At 47.1% G+C, this 23,730-nt stretch overlaps 1 protein-coding gene across 2 annotated transcripts in view; it reads right to left on the bottom strand.

Moving 5' to 3' along the window:
- Nucleotides 1–23,730, bottom strand: part of LOC119387961 (potassium voltage-gated channel subfamily H member 6) — a 282,090-nt gene that overhangs the window by 98,105 nt on the left and 160,255 nt on the right. For both annotated transcript variants that reach the window (XM_049413770.1, XM_037655551.2), the window contains exons 3-5: nt 23,519–23,713; nt 20,532–20,792; nt 14,149–14,372 (exon numbers count right to left, since the gene is read on the bottom strand). In XM_049413770.1, the coding sequence (XP_049269727.1) occupies nt 14,149–14,372; nt 20,532–20,792; nt 23,519–23,713 (680 nt within the window). The remainder of the gene's footprint in view (nt 1–14,148; nt 14,373–20,531; nt 20,793–23,518; nt 23,714–23,730) is intronic.

The following is a 23,730-nucleotide window of genomic DNA, read 5'->3' as shown; positions in this document are numbered from 1 at the left end:
GCTCTATAAGAAAAGATTTCTCATCGCTCGCAGGGAGCAGCCATCTTTGGCGGATCAATGCAACGGGCGAACGCGATAGCACCTGATTTTATCGCACGCTGGCCGCCATTGTTCGCTCGCCATCAGTTGTGACGTAGCCGAACCCGCAGCCCCTATTCTGGCCGCTCAGACAGATAACTCGTGGCATCATTACGTATCATTACTTCATCATTACGTGCTTTCGTAAACGTGGGTGCGAGAGTACAAATAATTAGGCCCGGTATCCACGAAAACGTCTCACGCTAAAAACTTTCATAAAGTAATATCTCAGCCAGTCACGACACATGACATATCGTTAACGAAGCCGGCTGACCAATGGGAAAACGCACTCACGAAAGACAATTTTTGTGAAAGCGGTCCCTGGTCTATTTACGCACATACGTAGGGTAACGTCTGCCCACGTTTATCTTCCTATCGCTTATCAACATGTCTGGTAGATATAAGCGGGCAGATGTAGATATAAGCGGGCATTCCGTTCTAGGAGCTGGAGGGACACTGTTTATGATACGCTCATTTGTCAGCGCATTCGTACGCTTCCTGCGCAAATGCACTAAGGTGCGTATTTGGGCCGGTTGGTACATGTTCAACGATACGAGAAACAGCGCGACACACGGGACAGTGATAGAGACGGACCAAGCGCTGACTCACAACCAAGGTTTTATTCCGTACATGGGGGTATATATAGCACACGCTACATGAAAGGAAGGATGTAGCGTGTGCTATATATACCCCCATGTACGGAATAAAACCTTGGTTGTAAGTCAGCGCTTGGTCCGTCTCTATCACTGTCCCGTGTGTCGCGCTGTTTCTCGTATCGTTGAGCGCAAATGCGCTCCCCCTTCCGTTGCCGGTTGTTTCTCTCATACGGTCCCGATGGTCGACGAGCAGCCGGTCGCGGAGCGGTGTTTTCGTAAGACACTTTCGTAGGCGGAGCGCCTCCCGTTCTTGTTTCCTTTAACGCGTCCCGAATCTTCTTTCGTGGTGGCGGCGGCAATTTTCTTGCCAACAGACTGATGAGGCATGAGAAGGAGATGCTTCATATTGTTCTCCTCTTTCGCATTTTTCTTCAGCGCTACGCGTGCCTCGTCAAGTGAGACAACAGAGGTGAGCGATAAGAAAGAAAGAAAGAAAGAAAGAAAGAAAGAAAGAAAGAAAGAAAGAAAGAAAGAAAGAAAGAAAGAAAGAAAGAAAGAAAGAAAGAAGGAAAGAAAGAAAGAAAGAAAGAAAGAAAGAGATACGGACGAAGAAAGAAGTGGGAAGAAGACGAAAAAGGTACTGGAAGCGAAGAAAACAAAGCCTCCTCGAACTCCAGACGAAACGAATAGATGCTAAGTGAAGGAAACAAACAAACCAAAGAAAAACGTAATAATGGAGGAGCGTTAAGGACGATGGATACGGCGTCGCGTAGGGCGGCGGCTGCGGCTCTCGGTCAGTGAGAAGAAGGACGTTATACACACCCTTTCGCACTCTCGCTCTCTCTCCTTCTCTTCCTCCTCGTACACTACCGCGTGGTGCCCACTCGCAAGCGAATCGATATCCGCGCGGGCAGCCGGAAATGAGCCCAGCGAACAGGACAAGACGAGGGGCTCGAAGAAAAAGGGGCGGACGAAAAGAAGAGATGAGAAGACGGGGAGACGCAGGATTCTAACTGGACTCTTTCTTTCTTTCCTCCTTGTTTTTCTTCTTTTTTTTCATTCTTCTTTTTTTCATTTCTTTCTCGGCCTTTCGCTCGTGCCGGCCCACTCGTGACGGATCGCCAACTTTGCAAATGACCGCTCGGAAAATGGTCGTTTCGCCCGTCGTCTCCACCGCACCGCCGGCCGGAACCTCGCCTCGACAAAAGACAGCGCCCGCGATCGCTGTTCCCCATCGCCCGACCGCCGGGTCAACATCTTGACCGCCTGACCACTGATATAAGACAAACAAAACTTCGTGCTGCGGTGACCGGCTGCCAGTATACAAAACAACATGCCAGCCGAAAAAGAAAAAGGAGTCCAGTTATTGTTTTGTCGTTCTTGCCTCGGCAGGAACTGTCTTCGACGACGCTGCTGTGTCAAGAGGGGTCAACTGAGCGCGGGTGAAAGCACCCTATACGTTTACACGGCGCATTTCCGACGACGCCACCGCACAGCGGCGGAGAGAGGAATTCGATTGTATGCCCATCGGGGGCCTGGGGCCGGATTCGTTCGTCTGCGAATCGCTTAGCTCCTATTGTTTTTCTTAAAGCGAAAGCCCCATAGGCACCGCAGAATCTCTAGGGCTCTATACCCGTATAGAGCCGGATGGGCCGCGAGCGCACGTTCTACTAGAGAATAAAACGCCCGTCGAAATAATCTTTATGTCGGTCGTTGCGGTTCGAGCTGAGGAGCAGAGAGAAAAGTAGTTGCCGTTGTGCACTCAGTTTTCAGTTTCTTTATTTGTAAGTTGTTTGTGGCCTGTTTGTTTACATTGAACACAACAGACCGTAGTGAAAATACTCTTTTTTTGTAGGAGATATAGACTTCATGTACATACGTAAAAACAAAAACAAAAGAAAAAGAATAAAGAAAAGACTTGTCCCGTCTTTCGCGATACAGCCGTGTGGCGCGTTGTGTATATATACACTTGCGGTTCATACACGGTATACACTTGCCCGTAACTTGTTCCGCTGACATCGACTACGGAATCGTTGTTTTCGACAGCACAGCGGGCGCCGAATTTCGACTCTGAAACGCTGCACAATACTAAGAAATAGGGTGGGGGCGGCGCCTCGCAAGGATGATGTGATGCTACAGGACATATGGCTACCTCGAAACTACGTCACTCCTGTCATCGCTCTGAATTGTGATGGTGGTTTCCGATAACACTTCTGAAACAGGAGTTACGGTGTGGTAACCAGTAACCACCTAGCCTTGCCAAGGCGCTCACGTTTCAAAAGTGTAGAGTTTTTTTGCATATCTATACTTCATATTGTCTGTCTTCATCAAAACCGCGATGTATTATACGTTTCCATATTCCTATAATATATACCGCTGTACTTTGTCCTTGTTTCTTTTTCTTTCACCAATAATCGCTGTAGCTTGACAGCTGACCAGTTATCGTTTCGATTAGCTTCGAATAACCAACACACCTGTGAAGTAGGCGTTACCTACGAAGCATACCAGGTAACGTTATTAAAGATTAAAGAAAAAAACTAACGAGCTCTCACAGTCTACGCTTATTAAATCTATACAGCCTTACATACAGCTTTACATATATACAGCTTTACATCTCGATCAGGAACTGCTCCACACTTTATATTGAGACTTCGCGTGTTCAATAAAAGAGCTTGTATATTTTACGTTGTGCAATTTTGACCCTGCAGCCGTCCTTACTTTTTGTATTTGAGTACTAAATTTTAGGCTGGGGTGTAAATTGAAACGAACCTTTTCTGAAAAACGAAAACAGTGTGACCGTCACCTTTGGCAGGGTATTTCCACATAGCAGTGGCATTATTCCCCTGCAGCTATAAGAGCAGCTTGCTATTGATAGCTTGCGCGTGACGTCAAGGACGCACAACGTGGCTCCAACATGGCGGCTTGGATGACGTCGAGGCAGTATAATCACGAGGCGATTAACCTGCTTCAGTGTGGTAACGACGTTGCCGGAATGTTATTGGGCTTCTGTGCATCAATAGCGAGAGAACCAGCATGCGATGTACTCATAACACTAACGTGACATCACAAAGTTCGCGTTCCACCATGTCGGTGCTCCAACGTGGCTATTTCAGTGACGTAGGTGCAAGCCATCTATATTTATGCCACAAGAAAAAAATATAGCCCCACTTTGTAACGCGCCGTAAGACAGACTTTTCGATTAATCTTTTTTTTTTAATTATAACTCGCGCACTCTCCCAAAGTATTAGGTTCAGGCTATATTTGGAAGATATGCAAGAATAATCTGAGAAGATTTCAATGCAATCGGTAAGATAGTTTTCCAGAAAAGGTATGTACAGCGGTGAGCACTCTTAGGGTGAACACGCGAGCGCGTGGCCGACGGCACTATCGGCGCCGCGTAACGGTCATCGGTGGAAACATTGCGCATGCGCATCATGCGTTCTACGAAATACTCTTTCCACCGCGCGCACACAAGCGTATCACAAACGAGCATATCTATGACGGAGTGCGCGTGGTGGAAAGAGTGTAACGCAAAGCACATGCTGCGCATGTGCAATGTTTCCAACGATGGCTGTTACGCGGCGCTGATAGTGTCGTCGGCCACGCGCTCGCGTGTTCACCCTAACAGTGCTCACCGCTGTACGTACAGTAGCGTCCACTCTTAGGGTGGGCACGGGTCAGCGTGGCTGCGCTCCGCGTAGCGCCATTGCATCCGGCGTGGCCGCGCACCGAATCGAAGCGGCGCAGGCGCTTCGATTCGGTGCGCGGCAATGGTCCACGGCAATGGTCCAGCTCTATCGCATGCAACGCGAAGTCGCTCCCGCGCGTCGCTCTGCGCATGCGCCGCTACGCTCGGATGCGTGGCCGCGCCAGGTGCGCTGGCACTGCGCGGAGCGTGGCCACGCTGCACCGTGTTCACCCTAAGAGTGGACGGCACTGTGCATCAAGTTCGGAAAATTGTCAGAAAACTGGTCGTGAGAAAAACGCGTATTTGTTTAAAAGCATGCGCGGAAAGTGCTCACGACATAAACCAATGACTACGGTACAAAAGCATCCCTGGTGAAAAAAATTGCAATAACTTATGAAAATGGTAGGAAAATGAATCTATTTAACCGATCCAGCCATTATGATCATAAAACATACGTATACGCAGAAATAACGATGGAACAGAACAAGTCAAAAAACCCTCGCGCGGTTTTGGTGCCATTTTTAAATAGTTTTGAGCACTCTTACACGGACGCTAATGCACGGATACGCTCCTCAGAGTCTGTATTACTTTTTAGTAATGATACAAAAAAATCGCGTTTTTGGTCGATCTACCCTACCATACCCCCTTAAATTGCACGAGTTGGTTAAGTCAAAAATGAAGCAGGAATGCTACAGGGGGATTGCGAGATAGTGCGTAAGCATTATCTCGCATTATCTCTCGTGCGTAAGCAGGAGGAAAGAAGATGGCTTTTAAGGGCTCGTTTTTCTTTGTTAGACACAATATTAATGAGAACTAACAGACAATAATGCCAAGGAAAGTATACGAGATGTTATTTGTAATAATTGGAATATAAGTGTGAAGAAAGTAAAGTAGACGAAAAGATAACTTGCCGACGGCAGGGACCGAACCTGCGACCATCGAATAACGCGTCCGATGCTCTACCACTGAGCTACGGCGGCGGTCATCCCCCCGTCTACTTCCCGCTCGCCTACATGGCTGTGATCGGCGCTCACTAACACTTCTAAGTTTAAGTGCACATATATACCCTATAAAGTGGACGGGGGGATGACCGCCGCCGTAGCTCAGTGGTAGAGCATCGGACGCGTTATTCGAAGGTCGCAGGTTAGGTCCCTGCCGGCGGCAAGTTATCTTTTCGTCCACTTTACTTTCTTCACATTTATATTCCAATTACAGCAATTGTCGCCATAAAAGTTAGTTTAGATAGAAAATTCGAGCTAACGCCACACCACATCAGCCATCGGTTAGCCAATAATATCTACCATTAGCCGACGGTGGGCATCATTCAGTCAACGCCAGCGAACAATGACCAGTGTCAGATAGTCGCTGGTTGAATCCGGGCAAATGCGGTAGGCCAGCGCTGGTAGTATTCGAAAAAACACGGTAGGCGAGGGGACCCCGGTCTTGCGGCATCTGTAGATTACTTTTTTTTCTGCGCCGACGGTTTATTGTTTTTGTTTTTGTTACGCTTCACGCTGTTACACACCCACATACGGCTTTCCAGACGAATACTTATTCCGCTGGCATCGTGAAGACACAATGTAAAAAGAGAGACAACACACTGCCATTTGTGTGTGCGTGTGTGTCTTCCTTTCTTTGTGCTTCGTGTCATCATGCTGTTAGTGGAGTATGCAGCTTTACCGACTGGCCCACTTAGCTGCGTTTTGAAGAATTCTTACGCATTGTAAATTTAAGCATAAAATGAAACAAAGAACCGCTTTTGAGTTAGCTGCTGGGACATATATGCGGTCCTCAATGGGTGAATATTTAGAAGATAGCTAATCGTTGAGAACACTGAGTTGCTCACCGAATCCGTACGGTCGCTAGGCGAACGCTGACGGCGCGACGGCGTCGGCGCGCAAGCCACGGTCGTCTCGTCGGCCAAGGCGGCTACGGGGACCAATTTGCGCTGGCTTCTTGCGGCACGCCGCAGCATGATGTCCTCGCACTGACGTTTTGCCCGCATTGTTTTCGCGCACGCGGTACCGCCTTCTTTCGCGGCCGAAACGAGACGCTGCTGCGGTTTGCACCAGCAAGATGCGCAGCTGCTCGCTTGCGCACTCAACGGCCTTTCAGACGTCCGTGAGTATAGCATAGTCCGGCGCACCATCTGCGCTCCGCGGCCTCTGAAACTTGCGTGCAGCGTGCCAAAGCTGCGCCGACGGCCAGACTTCGCAGTCAGATAAGAAAACGGCCATTTGGTGAAATTGAACTGTCCAGAACGCTCGATATTGCTCGAAACAATGCCAGAATGCGGAGTTATCTGCGAATATCAACGTGCCTAACGGCCCGTCTGATAGCCACTCTATTTCATAAATAAAGAATCTAAGAGGAGATTATGCAGCAGTTTCGGAACTGTATTTCGCAGGCCCGTCTAAGCAGTTATTCCAATTAAGTTCATCTGGCTTGCCTACACAAGCCTGTTTATTTTTAGGGAAGAATCAAATGCCCCTGGCAAGTACAAGAATATTGCGAAACTGATTTCGTTGCGGTCTCGTCGTGCGAGCATGACTTTGTGAGGTCCTTATGTAGCAGCGGTACTTTCGTACTTCTACACACATATTACCTGGCGCATGCGCTACGTACTATCCATTAAATCCATTAAATATAGGGCAGACAACATTCGGGATCTTGTAACGTGTTCAACGTATGTAAAGTGATGTTTTTGTTTTCTCTAAAGTGAACAAACCAGTCAATAAATCTGAACTTGAATATCAAGAAAACCGGGTTCATTGCATTCTATGCAACGATCAACGCTTCTTTCTTCTTTTTCTTTTTGCTTTCTTTTTCGAGATACGTTCGGACTGCGCAGCCAAGCCTGTTTCCATAATGGTGTCCAGAATGTTACCAGAATGTTGACGGAGTGGTAGACCAGATAAACAATTCGATGAGGTTTGCGAAACGCGAAGTGTATTCTCGCGGTTGCGCTTGAAATCGAAGAGCAAGAATAAGTCCCGCATCCCACTTGCGAAATTCTTTCGCAAATTTCAGTTTCCAGCGCAGCTAATCCGTGAAATTCAAGAGTTAAAATTTTTATAAAGTTCCAAATAAAGGAAATATTACGACAATCCCTAGGTTAACTCAGCTTAGTACGCTGCCATGTAATTAACTCCTTTCACATAAAGACGTACGCTTAAGCTGTAAACAACTATTGATCGCATCAAATAAGAAAAAGAAGAAATGAGTGATAATCCTAGTAGAACGGCAAACGCTGCCCATTAGGGCCTCTGAAAACACGTTTTACCTGCAGTTCGGCAGGCTTAGCGAAAACAACAAACTATTTTCTTCATTTTGCCGTCACGACTCAAATATAAGGTGACAGCTCAACTGCAATCACGTTGTAGTTGCATGTTAAGCTTTCGTATCTAACCCGTCTATAAGGCCGACATGACATGTTGCCGGTTATAAGAATGTCACCGCTGACGATCGACAAATAACCATCAGCTAAACAGTCGTCGAATTTCGTGCGACTCTATAGGTCGTTAAATGGAAGTTTGCAAGCCAGCAAGATAGTTGGAAGCATGTCAAAGCTTAAGGGGTTGTTTCGAAGCAATTAGTAGAACGGCTATGCGCAAGCTTATAAAAGGCCATCAACACTACGCGACAAACGGTTAGTCACGCGACAGACACACATAAGAGCGCGCACCACACAAGAAGTAGTCCATTCAAAAGGCTCAGTGTGAACGCCTTAGTTAATGGGCTTTGTTGTGAAGTCTGCATGCACAGGGCAGATACAGTGATCGCATTATAGTGCAAATACAGCCGCCCATTTATTTAACCTGGGCGCGCGAGCGTCGACCACCGAGTTGATAATCGCCGTATAACGGAGCGCAGCGGCGAAATGAACGAGAAAACGCGCATGCGCGCAGTGAACAGTCCGAGGGCACCTTTCGTCTGCCAGGCTGTTATGCGAAACGGACCCAACCCCACCTGCTTTTTTCATCCTTGCTTTTTTTTGTCCCGTTTTTGGCTTGCAGAGGCATATATCTTTTTTTTTTTTTTTTGGCCTCGGGAATCTGATGCATGAACCACAGGCGAAAAAATGTTGATACGCACTAGTATTATCAGCGGGTTTATATCGCATTCCATCCATTTGACCTTTTTAAAAAAAACGCCAGGCCTGCGCTGAAACCGCAGCACAGTCACAGCGAAAGCTGGAAGAGCGGCGTTTCTAGAGCCCGTTGTAAGCTCTCTTGGGGCTACTAATGCAAGTACACTAGCAAGGTACCCACTACGCCATAAATCACAATTTTTGTGAAGTTGAGAAGCACCTACTAAGCCATTATTCCTCATTCTGCGGAGAAGCGAGGCACCAGCTACACGTCTGTAAGGCATTATGTGCACTTTGTTGACGCGACGACTGATGACGATGAAGAATTATGGCTCAGCCCTTTGTAATGGGTTGGAAGCTTTAAACGGCCCACCAGTTATGCAATTTGCATTGGGTGACGCCCGGTCGCTATTTCCCTCTCCCGATATGTTGTATAACATACGTTGACGTGGGAGAGAGAGAGTGGGGGGGGGGCGAAGAACTTTACTCAGACCCCGAGGAAATGAATCATGCGCTTATGGGCTTCCTTGGCAACCAATACAAGTTCACTTGATGGAACCCACTACGCCATAAATCATTGCAATTTTTGAGAAGTAGGGAAGCAGGCACTATGCCATTTTCCGTCATTCTACGGAGAGCGGTGGTAACTGCTCAACGCATGTAAGGCATTATGCGCACTTTGTTGATGCTGTGCCTGATGACGATGAAGAATTATGGCGGAGCCCTTTGTAATGGGTTGGAAGCATTCAACAACCTACTCGTTGCGCAATTCGCATTGTGTGACGCCTGGTTACAGAATTCGCGTTGTGCGACGCTTGGTGCTTATTTTACTCTTCTACCACGCTATATTGCATATGTCAATGTGGTTCCTTCCCGACATGAAGCCTGTATAGGACCTTTTTGCAAAGCAGTTTCAAGCACCGGCATCGCTCAGAGGTTAAATACTGGGCTCCCACGCAGAGGGCCCAGGTTCGAACCTCGTTCCATCCTGGAATTTTTTTCTTATTTCGTTTTTTTTTTCTTATTTCGAGCGATAGTGGTTACGGACACCGGCGGCGGCGGACAACTACGGCGCCAAAAACGGCCGCTGAAATGACCTCATAACAGCTTTCGCTGTAAAAAATTGATGGCAGCGTTCAGAAAAGAGAAAGGATCACGATAACGATGCCCAAAAGATGCAGGGGTGGTGTCCGGTTGCCGAAAGAGCCTGGAAGACGACAGCTGCACCGGACTGTTCACTGCGCGCATGGGCGTATTCTCGTTCATTTCGCCGCTGCGCTCCGTTATTCGGCGCTTATCAACTCGGCGGTCGACGCTCGCCAATCAGGTTTAAGAAATAGGCGGCTGTACATGTATACATGCCTTTCGCACTGTCATCACTTATCCTATCCGAGATAAGCGAACAGCGTTACAGAACATTTCGACTTGTCGGAAGATTACTCTGCGAAGTACACGGTGCTGAATATGCGCCATTGAATATGCGCCATTGTTTATATATTCTAAGACTTCATGAGGCTAACATTCTCAAGATGTCCCGAAAAAAGTTCCACGTTTTAAAGGATGCTTTCTAGAGCTACAAAAAAAGTTTTTTTTTTTTAGCATCAACGAGGTAGAAGGCGTTTAGGCGCGTCCAACACGAGTACTTCATAAAAAGTTCACGAGAAAAAAAAAACAAGAAATGGGAAAAGATATCTTACAAGTGCACAAAATGTTTCACTTATGTAGAATGGGTTATTCAGTGTTCTAAATTTTATGCAAACGTAGTGTCACGCTAACTACCCGTGTTTAATGCTCATATAGCGTAGATACTCTGAGTAAGCTTTTCTGGTTTCGGTGGGGGAAGAAATGAACTTCCGATTATATGCCGGCCTTGTTAGTCATCGATGATGGTAAATGTTTTAAACTAGAGAGTTGACGCTGATTATGTTCTAACGCTAGCTGTTTAGTCGCGAAAATATATCAAAACAAGAATTAATGAATACGTGCCATAGATGACTTTATCAACAGTCCACACATCCCTCTCTCCTTCCACCTACATTATTATTTAAGAATGGGGTGCATATGTATTTCCTCGTTATCTATATTTGACTACAAATGCGCTGATTACAAAGTAGTCAGCTCAGTAGAAATTCCTCGTCTACGTGCAGTGTACCAAGAGAATAAAGTCATCGATGACTAGCTCCCCTATACAGCAAAACTTGTAGCAGAAAATGGTGTGGTTTCTATGGCAAATGGCTGTTTTTCACGAATGACCACACAAATGTAAGAAAGGTAAGAGAGGCCAACCGCGCAGCGCGGAAGAGAGATCGAGGGAAGTGACGTCACCTGTCCAAAAAAGATTACTGGGATTGCTGGTCCAAACGCACACATCTACGTAGCATCCAGCCACGCGATGCTCTCGTTCCTGAGGGCTTCGGGAAAACCAGAAAATTGTTTTCGCCACGGACTTCTCACCAGGCACGTTCCGCCAGTGACACTTTTTTAGAATCATGCGTGAGCTAGAAACTGTATTTTCGGTAAGTGAGCGTCATTCCAGCTTTTTCTAGCTCACTGTAGCGTCAGCGAGGCTAGCGAGCAGCATATTACCCGTTGTAGAGTAGAGTAGACCCTGAAAGCTGTGGCTCATACCCACACTAGGGGATAGCTATGTTGAAACAACTCTAAGGCAATTTAAAATGCAAGGACGGAGTCTAAGTTGTTTCATGAAACATTGGGAGTGTTTTAGTCGTCGGCGCGATATCTTCGGAATGCGCTTTTTTTTTTTCAGCGCGATTGCCCACCTCGATGTGGACGGATGTGCTGTCGCTCTTCAAACGTGGGAGTCCAGTATTCAACTTCTGAGCCATGCCGGTGCTTGAAACTGCTTTGCAAAAAGGTCCTATACAGGCTTCATGTCGGCAAGGAACCACATATGCAATATAGCGTGGTAGAAGAGTAAAATGAGCACCAAGCGTCGCACAACGCGAATTCTGTAACCAGGCGCCACACAATGCGAATTGGGCAACGAGTAGGTTGTTGAATGCTTCCAACCCATTACAAAGGGCTCCGCCATAATGCTTCATCGTCATCAGGCACAGCATCAACAAAGCGCATAATGCCTTACATGCGTTTAGCAGGTACCACGGCTCTCCGTAGAATGACGAAAAATGGCATAGTGCCTGCGTCCCTACTTCTCAGAAATTACGTTGATTTGTAGCGTAAGAATTTGTCACAAACTATTCCTCGTTTAAAACGTTTCGAGGCAACAGAGGTGTCTTTTTTGTGTGATCGAAAACCTGCTTCAAATTAAACTGCGACGTTTGAAGAGCGACAGCACATCCGTCCACATCGAGATGGGCAATCATGCTGAAAATAAAGCGCATTCCGAAGATATCGCGTCGACGACTAAAACACTCCGAATGTTTCATGAAACAACTTAGACTCCGTCCTTGAATTTTAAATTGCCTTAGAGTTGTTTCAACACAGCTATCCCCAGAACACGGTCACCAAAAGAAACCCATAATGACAGGCGTAAGCATGCCGGTGATAATAAGCGTGCGACTGCATCACGATCAAGATGATTTTAATCGACAGCCAACATTTTTAGATAATGGCTATCGAATTTGCGGAGTAATATGATCGCGGATAGGGAGATAATTCAATTTACCAGTGGCCTTTTTCTCGCCCTGCTTACTCGACTGAGCTTTCTAATTGGATTCACGCGGTTTCTGCGTTTTTGTGCGCGGCAACGCAGGAATTTAGAAAATTAGACTTCATGCGGGACGACTCCTTCCCGGTAATGGAGAGCTCGAATGTCCCCAATTTTTAGCCATGACCTCTAAGCTTATATTGACCGGTTTTTGACCGGTTATTTCGAGCGATAAGCACGGGTGTTTACGTATATAGCCCAAACATCCTGCTGAAACCTAATCGTAAAATCCAGCGACACCCATTAAGCTTCACGCAGCTTTCATTTCAACGCGACTGCTATCTCTCCTAAGTTTTTTATATCATCTTAGCCAATGATAAAAATTACACACTGCTAATTAATTGGGGTAGAAAATTAAGCACGGCAACTGCTGCACGTGCCTGAAAGCCTTGGAAGGACAAATGCGCATTTCCATTCTTTTTTTTTTCTTCTTCAAAGTATGAAGGTGCTAGAACAGTATTTTAAACAAACATTAGTGCTCGTTCGCGTAACAGACAAGCTAGCAGTCTGATCCGCGCGCCTTCTTCAGTCATCATTATATACATGCATATATTTAAATGTATAGGCCTAGCCACCTATTAGAAATGTTACTTACGAAATACAACTTCTACACAGCAAAAACTGCGGCACACTACTTTTCTGTCAACGGAGTGCCTACAGCGCTTATCCGCTGCATTTTTTGTATCTTCCTTTTTCACCTGCGCTTTTGACAACCACGCCCAAACAAAATTACGTTTTGTCATTGTTTATGCGCTTTTCCAATGGATCGATTGATTCTCGCATAACACTATCGCTGCAACGTGCGTTGTGTTCCGCATTGTGTTCCCACGCTCAGAAGAGAGGAGTACCGGCACTTCTGAAAGGACGCTAGCGCCTCCTAACAACCGCTTCCTTGAATACAAACAACATAAACTGCACGGTGATCTGCACTTGACACAAGAACGTCATCCTGGAAACGCATGTTTGTAAAAGCGGAAACATCGATGACTTTGGCAAGTTCCGTAAAGCAAGAACGAAACCAAACAAACCAAAGAGCCGCCATTAACCATCGGAATGGGACATCAACGCGTGACGCTTTTCTAACAGGCAGGGCCAAACAAAACGCGAGCCATACTAAAGCAAACAACCGGAAGCTGCCGGTCCTCTCTTTTTCTTTTTTTTTCTTTTTCAACATATCCTACCAACTGAGCTAACCTTAATGGCTGACTGCACCAAAATGTTGGACCGCGCAGAAAGACTAGTTTCATATAGCGTAGAAACAAAGGTTCCCAAGTGAAAATTTGACGTTTGAAATTATGAGAAGGTGGTTACGGAAGGATCGCAAAAAGAGCCGTTCTTGATAGTGAGGTTGCGTCTTTTCCACTTGGCGGAAAAGACGCATATCAAGGGCATGACCTCAGAGATAAGGGGGTGCTACAACATCTGGGAGGCGGCGTTCCTGGGCCTACGTCACAGTGACCACCACAAGGTGCACGCGTTTACTGCTTCGGTGCTGTTTGAAGGCTCCTAACGCGGAAATTATGTAATTAAAGGCTCGTTCACACATGCGACTAGCCCCGGTATCGCGACAATTTGCGACTGGCGACCCAAAAGCGACTCAGGCGACCGAGGTTCACACCTGCGTGCTACTTATACCCGTCGACACACAGAATTCACGTCTGCTCGCCTGCTATTGCCCCGCAAAATAAGCTGACGTCCTCTTCCTGCGAAGCTGATTGGTTCAGAGGTTTGCGACTACAGTCGCGCGACGGATTAAAAGCAGTCGCTTTGCGACTAAAGCGGCCATTTGCGACGAACTTGGTCGCTCAACCGGTACTAGTCGCAGGTGTGAACGTTCCTTAACACTCCTTCGACATTGCCGAACAGTGCTTTATGCTACTCACTCATAACGAATCTAGGCTTAACCGGAGTTTCATTGCAGTTTGGCGTTAAATATCTTGCACGCCATACAAAAGAGTCGTCGCGTCTGCAGTCGGCGGCGAGAGTAGTGCGGCCGCAAAAAGCTCACCTGGGCCACCTTCTCTCCGACGTGCTGCTTGAAGCTGTGCGACTGGACCTCCTTAAGGACCAGCTTGGAGGCCGTCGACGAGTGCGAGTTGTCCTTGCGGGGGTCCACCGTCACCTGACTCAGGGACGGGGACTTTGCCCGCGTCTGGCCCGTCAGAGTCGCGTAGCGGCCCAGGTCCGACTCGGAGGACGCGTTCGGAAGCGCCCGGCTGCCCACGCTGTTGGCTGCACACAACGCGCATAAGGAGGCGATAGTACAACGATTGATACGGTCAGAGTGATATATCACGCTGCGAATTTGTTCCTACACGGCGAGCACTTTGTCTACGCCACATTCAGGGGCGTAGCCAAGGGGGGGGTTGGGGGGGTTCAAACCCCCCCCGAAATTTTTCAGTTTTGCTTGCGTATATAGGCACGCACACATACAAACGCACGCACGAACATACATAAAGTATGGTTGAACCCCCCCCGAAAAAAATTTCTGGCTACGCCCCTGGCCACATTACACGTCAATCTACCCCTACACGTCAATCTACCCGCACAAGACATTACTTACTCCACACTGAATACAGTAGGCGGCCAAAGCTATCAGCAACACCACCTAAGCGCGTTGCTACGTTCTCAAATGCCAACTGGACAACGCCGATGAGAGCCTCACTCTGCTATGCCGGTTATGGCTAAGAGTGGCTTTCATGAAGTCATTTTCTTTTCTTATAGGAATGGCTGACAACGCATTTTTTGACGCCTGTGGTATCGAGGAGACTTTCAGCCCATCTTCTGCGACTGTCCTCGCTACGCTGTGCAGACACGATCGCTCGCAATCGCTCTCGATCGCCTTGACCACAGACCGATGTCGCTGGCAATTATCATCGACTGTCATTCTGAAAAGTCATCGAGAATTAGGGCAAGGAATGCATTGTTAAATTCTCTAAGCGCAACAGACCTGCACGAGCAGTTGTAGACTGATAGTGATGCCGTAATCGCAATGCCCATAGACTGTCCAGGCCCCCGCCAAATGCGGAATTCAGGAGCGTCCTTCTCGAGGAGGGTTAGCAGGACTACAAAATGGCAGCACTACGCAGTTCCGCCTCCCTTGTTCTGCTGTGCTAGCCCCAGTGTTAAACGCGGTTGGCAAGAAGGAACACTACGGACTTTGCATGTTCCCTGCATCATGGAACAAACCGGGGCCCTCCGTGACACGACGAAATCTGATTCGTTCTGCGTAGGACTCGAAGTTTCGTGAAAAACACGTGGCACCTCGCGCTTTCAATGCTAGGCCCACCAGAGCACTCTCAGCTCCCGAGGCTTTCTGTAGCCACGTAGGTTAGTTAAGTGTTATTGTCTGACATATTCAGTTGAAGCTCACCCTGTTTTACTTGCATACTCAGCATTGGTAAGTGTTTCTTGTAGTGCATGATCCCATAACAACTGTACGCGGGAGGTCGCGCGGGCTCGCGATGTGCTCTTGTATAACTGCCGCGATCTCAAGTTGGCGACACACTTAAACATAAGGGCCTTCTATCCTTTGTCAGCAAAGCGCTGTTACGAATCGTGGAGGCGACGTCTCTTTCTTTCATCTTCGAAGACGCTTCTGCTCGGACGCCTTTCGTGGAGCGAACGCTTTCCACGGCCGTCCTTCGCCAGTCTGTTGTTTCATAGCCAGCGCCCTGCGCCGCTTGTTTTTTGTACGTTTGTTGATAGTGTGGCAGCACACTGCAAGCGATTTGCTTTGTTGACCGGTCTGAGAGCAAGATGTTGCTCTGCACCCAGACCTCTTCTCATTGTTAACGTGGTGACGCGGAGTGGTCGAAGTCGTTCGGCGGAAGGAAATCTTTATTCTTGAGATTGCTTTCAGCAGTGTGTTGAGGAGAAGAACCATCGTGACGACGAGGATTTTTCCCTGGACGTAGAAGGACTGTGAAAGCACCGAGAGTGACAGCGACGACTGACACGATCAGCTGCTAACTCACGAGGCGCGGAGTTGCACTTACACTGTCCCCTCGGCGTTAATGTTTCTTTCACGCTCGTTAACGTCCACCATTTGATTGTATTTTAATGTAATCATATATCCTTGAGCTGGCAGATCAAAATAACAAGCACAGTTCCTTCTTGCTGCCTTGCATGTATCACAATTATTGCTGGATATTATGGAGCGCCGCATCGCCAACACGCTCGAGCTCGACCAGCGATAGCGAAATGGGTTAGAGCGATGGACACGTGCAGTCACGGCCACAATCCACGCCTCTCGGTTAACTTCTTCGAAGTTGCGAAAAGCATACGCGTGCATCTTTTCGATATTCATGTTTTCGATCGTGCTAGATCGAACCTGCGACATGCGAGTGAAGTGAATTGCACACGGCTGGAGTGTCAGCATGGCTGTGGCATAAGCGCTATTGAATGGGATATGTTAAATGCTTGTGTTCCGTTGAAGACGTAACTCCGCGTTCCCGACTGCGTAAGTAATGACGACATCGTATTATGTTTGCAAAACATCACCACGTTAAATGTGCGGTCCCGTGCAGCAGCGATGGCGCTACTCGCTGGCGGCCTGCCGAGCCTGCCAGAAATCCGCCAGGCAGGCTCGGTACGTACTACCTCGGAGTGCCCTTCAGCTCATACGTCAATTTTAGTTCATGCAGTTTTATGTAGCACGCACAGGATTTCACAAAGCATCGTTATGCACGGTAGCGGAGCTGAAATATAACCTTTCACCCAAAGCAAATAATTAGGTGGCGAGTACTTAGCACTTTCCATGGTTTGGGAAAGTATTTTAGTCTCATATCCGTTTCAGCGCAGCTCATGACTTCATCCGGTGAAAGTGGCACGGGCCGTACGTCCGCACGTCCTATCTGTTCTTATGCTGACCCTCCTCCGGGCGCCATCTTGAAAAGCACGGCGCGCCATCTATAGTTCGTGGGCATTGCGAATACCGCGCGAGACTGCCGGACTGTGACGTTGTGTGTGTGGCCCCCCTCGCTTTCACTCTCTCTCTTTACTCTTCTTTCAATCTCCACTTTCCCCTGTGCAGGGTAGCATACCGGTTATTCTAAACTAGGTTAACTTTCCTCTCTCTCTATCTCTCCCTCTTATTTTCCTTCCTTCCTTGTCCAATTTTTGCGCGCAGCTGGGCCAGACCATCCAGTACTCCCTCGTAACGCCTCGCATGCTTTATTGAGAGGGACGAAAGAAAGCAGAAAGGTGGAGAAGGTAAGAAGAAAGTAAAATCTGCTTTGCTACCCTGCACTGGGGAAGGGGGGAGTGAGGACAAACGAGAGAAAACCCGTAAGAGAAAGGCACGAAGGTTTCTTTCATTGATCTCATTTAATTTGACTTATTGATCTTCGATTACACAAAGACATTTGATAAATAGCCGGAGGCTGAGAAGAGGCCGCAGACGGGCGGCTAGAGGGACCACAGTTCCCGTTGTCTCATCTGGGACATCGCGTCGCACAAATAATAATAATAATAATAATAATAATAATAATAATAATAATAATAATAATAATAATAATATAATAATAATAATAATAATAATAATAATAAAGTTTTTACGTGCGAAAACCACGATATGATTATAAGCAGGGGCGTTGCCAGGAGGGGGTTGGGGGGGTTCAAACCCCCCCCGAAAATTTTCAGTTTTGCTTGCGTATATATACACGCGCACATACAAACGCATGCACGAACATACATAAAGTATGGTTGAACCCCCCCGAAAAAAATTTCTGGCTACGCCCCTGATTATGAGCCACGCCGTAGTGGAGGGATCCGGAAATTTCGACCACCTGGTATTATTTAACGCATCGCGCAAGTAACGTGTTATACAGTAAACTGAAAATAGCTATTCGAAGAATTACAGGTTTTAAAGTGAAAAAAAAAATGAAATATTTCGCTCAGGCAATGAATTATATCCTAGCGTCTCTTGTATTCGTATCTACGCGCCTCTTACGGTGCATCCCATACAAACTAGCTTAACTTTCGATCGTTCTAAGCTTCCCAAGCGCCGTATTTCCTTATACGGTGCTATTGGTTTTAAAATGCGCAGGAGGAACGTCCCTAAATTATTCCCGTTTCAGCCAGCGCCGCTACACTAGCTGTGCTGCACAAAGGTGTCTTGAAACGCACATAGCTGGTGCAAATTGTTCGTTACAGTATTAGAATCGCCCGCTTACCGGACGAGAAACAGCGAGGGCCGAGGTGAACACCGTACAATGCTTATGGGATCCCGCTAAGGAGTCATGATTTTTTTACTACTCCGCAACACAGGCCATAGCGTGGGAAGAGCACACCATGGAGAGTTTGAAGGCCAAGGAATGCATTCAGTTTAACAGGATGAGCAACTGCCGAAGCGAGCCCAAGTGCTTAAAAGTGGTTATTATTTCACCAGATACCGGTGAAGTATGACTACAAGGACACAGGTACAAAGTATTATCAAAGCGAATAGCCCCGCTATAGCGCCGATAGCTTAGTGTAGGCGGCTAAGGAACGCAAACAAAAGTTCAACAAATTCCTTTTTTTTTGTTTTCGATATCGTAGGTTTTCCGGCCACGCCACGCGCCGATGCGACACGTGGCTTCATAAGCAGCCCGAGTGCTGTGCATAAACATCGGCCTGCGCGCCTAAAGCAGTGGGGTTGAGTGTTTCGTGTTCTGCGCTGGCCCAAGGGACAGGTAGTTTTTCGTAAGTTAATAAATAACGCGTTGTCCTTTCCAAACAAGGTGTTTGATTAACGCTTTTACTAACAGGTAGCTTCGAGTTAGCACCCTATACGTTATTTTAAGCATAGAGTTTCCTACAATACTTACTAGAGGAAACTCTGGCGCTAGTGTCTGTGGGAGCTGCAACGCATGGCGCTTCAGCCAGCATGGGAATGATGGGTAGTACACGGATTTGTCTAAACTTCGTTCTTTGGGCTCCGTTTGGCTCCGCGTCGCCTGCATCCGCTTTGTCGCAAAACGCAGCAGTTCCACTTCACCACTTTATCCTTTTTAGGCTCACCAATTGAAAACTGGTCACGAAGCTCACTACGATCCATAGTTTTATCCGAAAGAAAACCAAAACATCGCAGTAAACAAAGCCACAAGTGCGTTCGAAGCCCGCAAGCACGAAGACAAGGCAAATCCATGTACTACCCATTCATTCATCATCATCATCACTCATTCATCAGTCAAGCTGCGCAAGCGCAGCTTTTTTCTCTGGTCCCCTATTTTCGCAGTGACAATGCACTGTATTGTCTGAAGCGAAAATAAAATTTGATTTGATTGCTGGATTGATTGATTGATTCCCATGGCGGCTGAACAATCGCAGCGCCAGAGTCCCCTCTAGTTAATTTTAGGAAACTCTATGATTTTAAGAGGAAAAACTTTCGCTATTCGTGAACAGTGTAATAATTATGTCTTGTCCTTCTGTCCCTGCTGTAAACGTTTGCCAATTATGTAGGTATGTCGAACAACTGGTCCACTTACTGGCCGGCATGGCTATGGGACCAAACAAGTTTTGCGAAGTTTCCTGTAATATGAATGTCAGAAGGACAATAAAATATATATATATATATATATATATATATATATATATATATATATATATATATATATATATATATATATATATATATATATAATATATATATATATATTATATATATATATATATATATATAAAGAAGTAGGCCGTACCGCGCTAAGTGGTCTCGGAACAAAACGGCATCATGCTGGCCAGTTGGTACATAGTTAAGCGGCGAAAGAATTCACAAACCACGATGCACCAGACAAGGACAAAACTTTAGCTCATATGCGCCGTTATGAATGCTATCAAGCAATCGCATTGACGCTAGTGCATATATGTAAAAGATAAAAAAGGTTACCTCTTGTTTTCGTACCGCCTTCTCTCTCTCTTTCTTTTTCTTTCTCCATTTATCGTGTAGCGCGATAACCACACCTAAGTTAATTAGTATGTCGATGAAAACCGCATATCACCGTCCTTCCAAGCTAACGTCATCGTAAATAAACGACGGAATCTTTATTCGCCACTTGCTTTATCTACTGCAATCGTGCATCACGAATAAGTTTTCACATGAACGGCAAGTTTCGCGCTTGTATTCACTAGCAGTTTTTTGTACGAGACATTGGCAATTTTGCTTGTGGTCAATAAATAATTATTCGAGTTATTAGTTGAGTGAGTGAGTGAGTGAGTGAGTGAGTGAGTGAGTGAGTGAGTGAGTGAGTGAGTGAGTGAGTGAGTGAGTGAGTGAGTGAGTGAGTGAGTGAGTGAGTGAGTGAGTGAGTGAGTGAGTGAGTGAGTGAGTGAGTGAGTGAGTGAGTGAGTGAGTGAGTGAGTGAGTGATACGGGCGAATGAGTATCAACTTATACAACACGAGAGATGCGTACCGGTGCGGTGCAGCGGAGCCCCCTTGTCCAAGGCGCGCTGTTCGTAGGGCGCCAACACGGCGACCGCTTTGGTCGGCCGCGTCACCACCGTGGTGGTTGGCTGCTGCTCGGGCGTGTCCGACGAGGACACGACCAGGGCACGCATGGACTCCGGCGCCGCATCGTCCTCTTCAGTGGCCGTGGACTTGGAGAGCGCGAACGACGTCCTCCGGCTACCCGGCATACGCAGTCGCAGGGACCGGCTCCGACCCGCTGCCCGGGCTGCAGTGAACACAGTAGTCCGTTAAACACAGGGGTCTTCAAGTTTGGATAGAGGTATACGGAAAACGGCTTGCGTGTCTACGCTGATCGTAAAATCAGAATGATGTCTTTTTGGTGCCAAAAAATCTGAAAACAAAAGACGAGCTCGCTTCTATGAAGAGTTGAGAGAGATAATACAGAGCGAACAGACACTATCGGAAACGTTGAATACGCTATTCTTAAGATTGCCTATTGGAATTATGGAAGATTAGTTCATGCATAAGGATGGGAAAAAAGTTCGGGAAAGGAAAAAAAATCATACATCCATTTGAAGCATCCAGTTGTAAGACGCCCCCCCCCCCCCCCCCCCCAACCTCATTTTCTGTTTCACGAAGAAAGCTTAGCTGGTGAAGAAAACTTGGCTTCGGTCCGGGTATTGAAATGAGCGAAACTGGTAGAAAGCATGCATGCGATTAAGTCACTTACTGCGTCGCCGACCGTGTATACTATCGGTATTTGAACCAAACGGCGGGACACTGAGCCGCTCGGAAAGTTGCTCAAATATGGGAAGAAAACACAAAAAAAAACAAAAGACAGGACGAAAATTTTGCTTTAACATGGCCGGCGACAGCGATATGCTCGAGTGAGTGGAGGAATGTGTCGTCCGTTGGAACCTATAGATGATCGACTGCTGGCGCGACTTTTCGTACGTCGGTTCACGCGATTAAATCGCATAATAATGTGTCCAGCGCTTCACAAACTAGAAAACAGACAACAACAGACAATTTGCACCACCTAAAAAAATCACTGACGAAGACTTGTTCGACCGTTCAGTCTTCTGTTGTGGCTATGGTCGGATGACCTTGAGAGTTTCGGTGACACGGATATGAAGCACGCCCCACCTGCGTGCATGCGACGTCCCCCGTCCGAGCGCACACGCGAATCGGCCACACGCGCCGCAACTTCGCTGCACACGCTCGTAGGCTTCGCGGGCCTTCGCATCCGCCATGGAGCGTCACGCAAGCTAGGCTTCCACGCAGTGGAGACTAATGGGCCGAAGCGTTAAAGGGACCTCTGCGCAGCTACATAGGCGTGCGAAAGGGAGGAGGGCACAAGTATGCCCCATGCTTTTACTCAGTTTGACCTCTCCCGTCATTTCTTAAAGAGCAGGGTTATGGCCACGCAGGTTTTTGACGATAGTGGAAGCCGAAGGCCCCTCATGTTGCATTCCAGGAACCGTTCACTTCCCACCTTACTCCCGGAAAGCCAGGAACCAAAGGAAGGCTATTGTGCGAAGCACGTCATCGCTTCACTTTTCTTTTTTTTTTATTAAGCTGTGAAGCCTGTTGGCCTTTGCACATGACAAATAGGAGGAGGGGGGGGGCGATGTGATAAAATTTTGCCCCAACCCCACCCCCCTAATAAGGAACCCTACGCGCGCGCCTATGATCGACTGCATACCGTTCCAGGGGGGGTAGGCAGAAATGTTCGGGGTGGGGGGTCACCTCTTTGATTTGAAGTAGGGGCCGGGCAGGCTTTTGCGTGCCAGTGGCCTATCGAATAAGCTTTAGTACTTCCGCTCTACAGCTTCCGTTTGTTTATATTTATTTTATCGCGCGCCTGCTCTTCTCTCCTCTTTCCTTTCCATCTTTCTTTCCCTTTCCCCCTCCCCTTAGTGTAGGGTAGCAAACCGGATGCTACAATTCTGGTTAACCTCCCTGCCTTTCTCTCGTTTTATTATCTCTCTCTCTCTCTCTCTCTCCCTATATATATATATATATATATATATATATAATATATATATATATATATATATATATATATATATATATATATATATATATATATAGAGAGATATATATATATATATATATATATATGATCGAGTGTCATTCTGTGCTCTTCATGCCATGGCAAAAAAAAATGTCGGGAGGGGGCACGGGCCCGGTGTGCCCCCCCTCCCCCCCACTGGCTACGCCACTGACCGTTCCTATAACCTCTCTAGCTAACAAATATATTGGCGAGGAAAAGAGATGCAGTTTGCGAAATGTTATTTCACGTAGTCGAACAGGTGCAAAGAAAGGCATTTCGAAATAAATTTCATTCTTCAAAGGGTAAAAATGGGCGTCCACAAACGGAGACTTCAGTCGCAAATATAGCAAAAACAATGCAATTGCATTGCAATTGCAAATAAATGCGAGTTCTGGCTTTCGGCGCTTCAAAATATACTATCAATGATTTCCAAAGACCAAGAGCATAACTTTTGTTCACACTAATTTGAATGTCAACAAAAAAATTAATTGGAGAACATTAACCATTTACGCATTCTCGGAAACAATCAAGTACCCTGTGTACCCTGATGCTCTGCACTAATATTGTGATACAACCCGTCAATTACATGCGCTGTAATTATATCGTTATGCAATGTCATTTACATCAGCAGTGATGGCTCATTTCCTTGTTTTTCACTTGTGCACTTCTCTGCTAATGTGCACTAAATCCACCCCTGTAAAAGCCCGTCAAGGGCTTACAGTATCTATGAATAAATAAATAAATATTTTCCCAGTCCGCACAGCTGCAAAAGGTGCATGTCACGAATGTACAGCCAGTCAATGAGCAAACGCCGCCAGCTCAGCGCGGAGCGTTCTGAGAGCGTGAAACAGCGTCGGGAATGAGTCACTTCGTCAGCAGCATATGCGCGTGAGCCCTGAAGTCACCGCGGTTGTCAAAACAGTGGCGACACTGACCGCAGGTTCTGACCAGCGCCTGTGGCAGTGGCGCCAGGTCGTCTCCCGGTGCCGCCACTGCCAGTCCCCCGGCGGCCTCCTCGTCGGCCTTGTAAGGCGCATCGGTGACATCCTCGAAGTTGACGATGAACATGCAGATGTCTCCGTCCTCGTTCCGAATGGGCGCCACCACCTGGCTGCACAGGAACTTGGACCCTACGCCGCAGCCGAGA

This window comes from Rhipicephalus sanguineus, chromosome 3 (genome assembly GCF_013339695.2).
Source record: "Rhipicephalus sanguineus isolate Rsan-2018 chromosome 3, BIME_Rsan_1.4, whole genome shotgun sequence".
NCBI lineage: Eukaryota > Metazoa > Arthropoda > Arachnida > Ixodida > Ixodidae > Rhipicephalus > Rhipicephalus sanguineus.
Note: the sequence above shows the minus strand (reverse complement) of the source record. Positions and strands in the feature narration are given on the sequence as shown.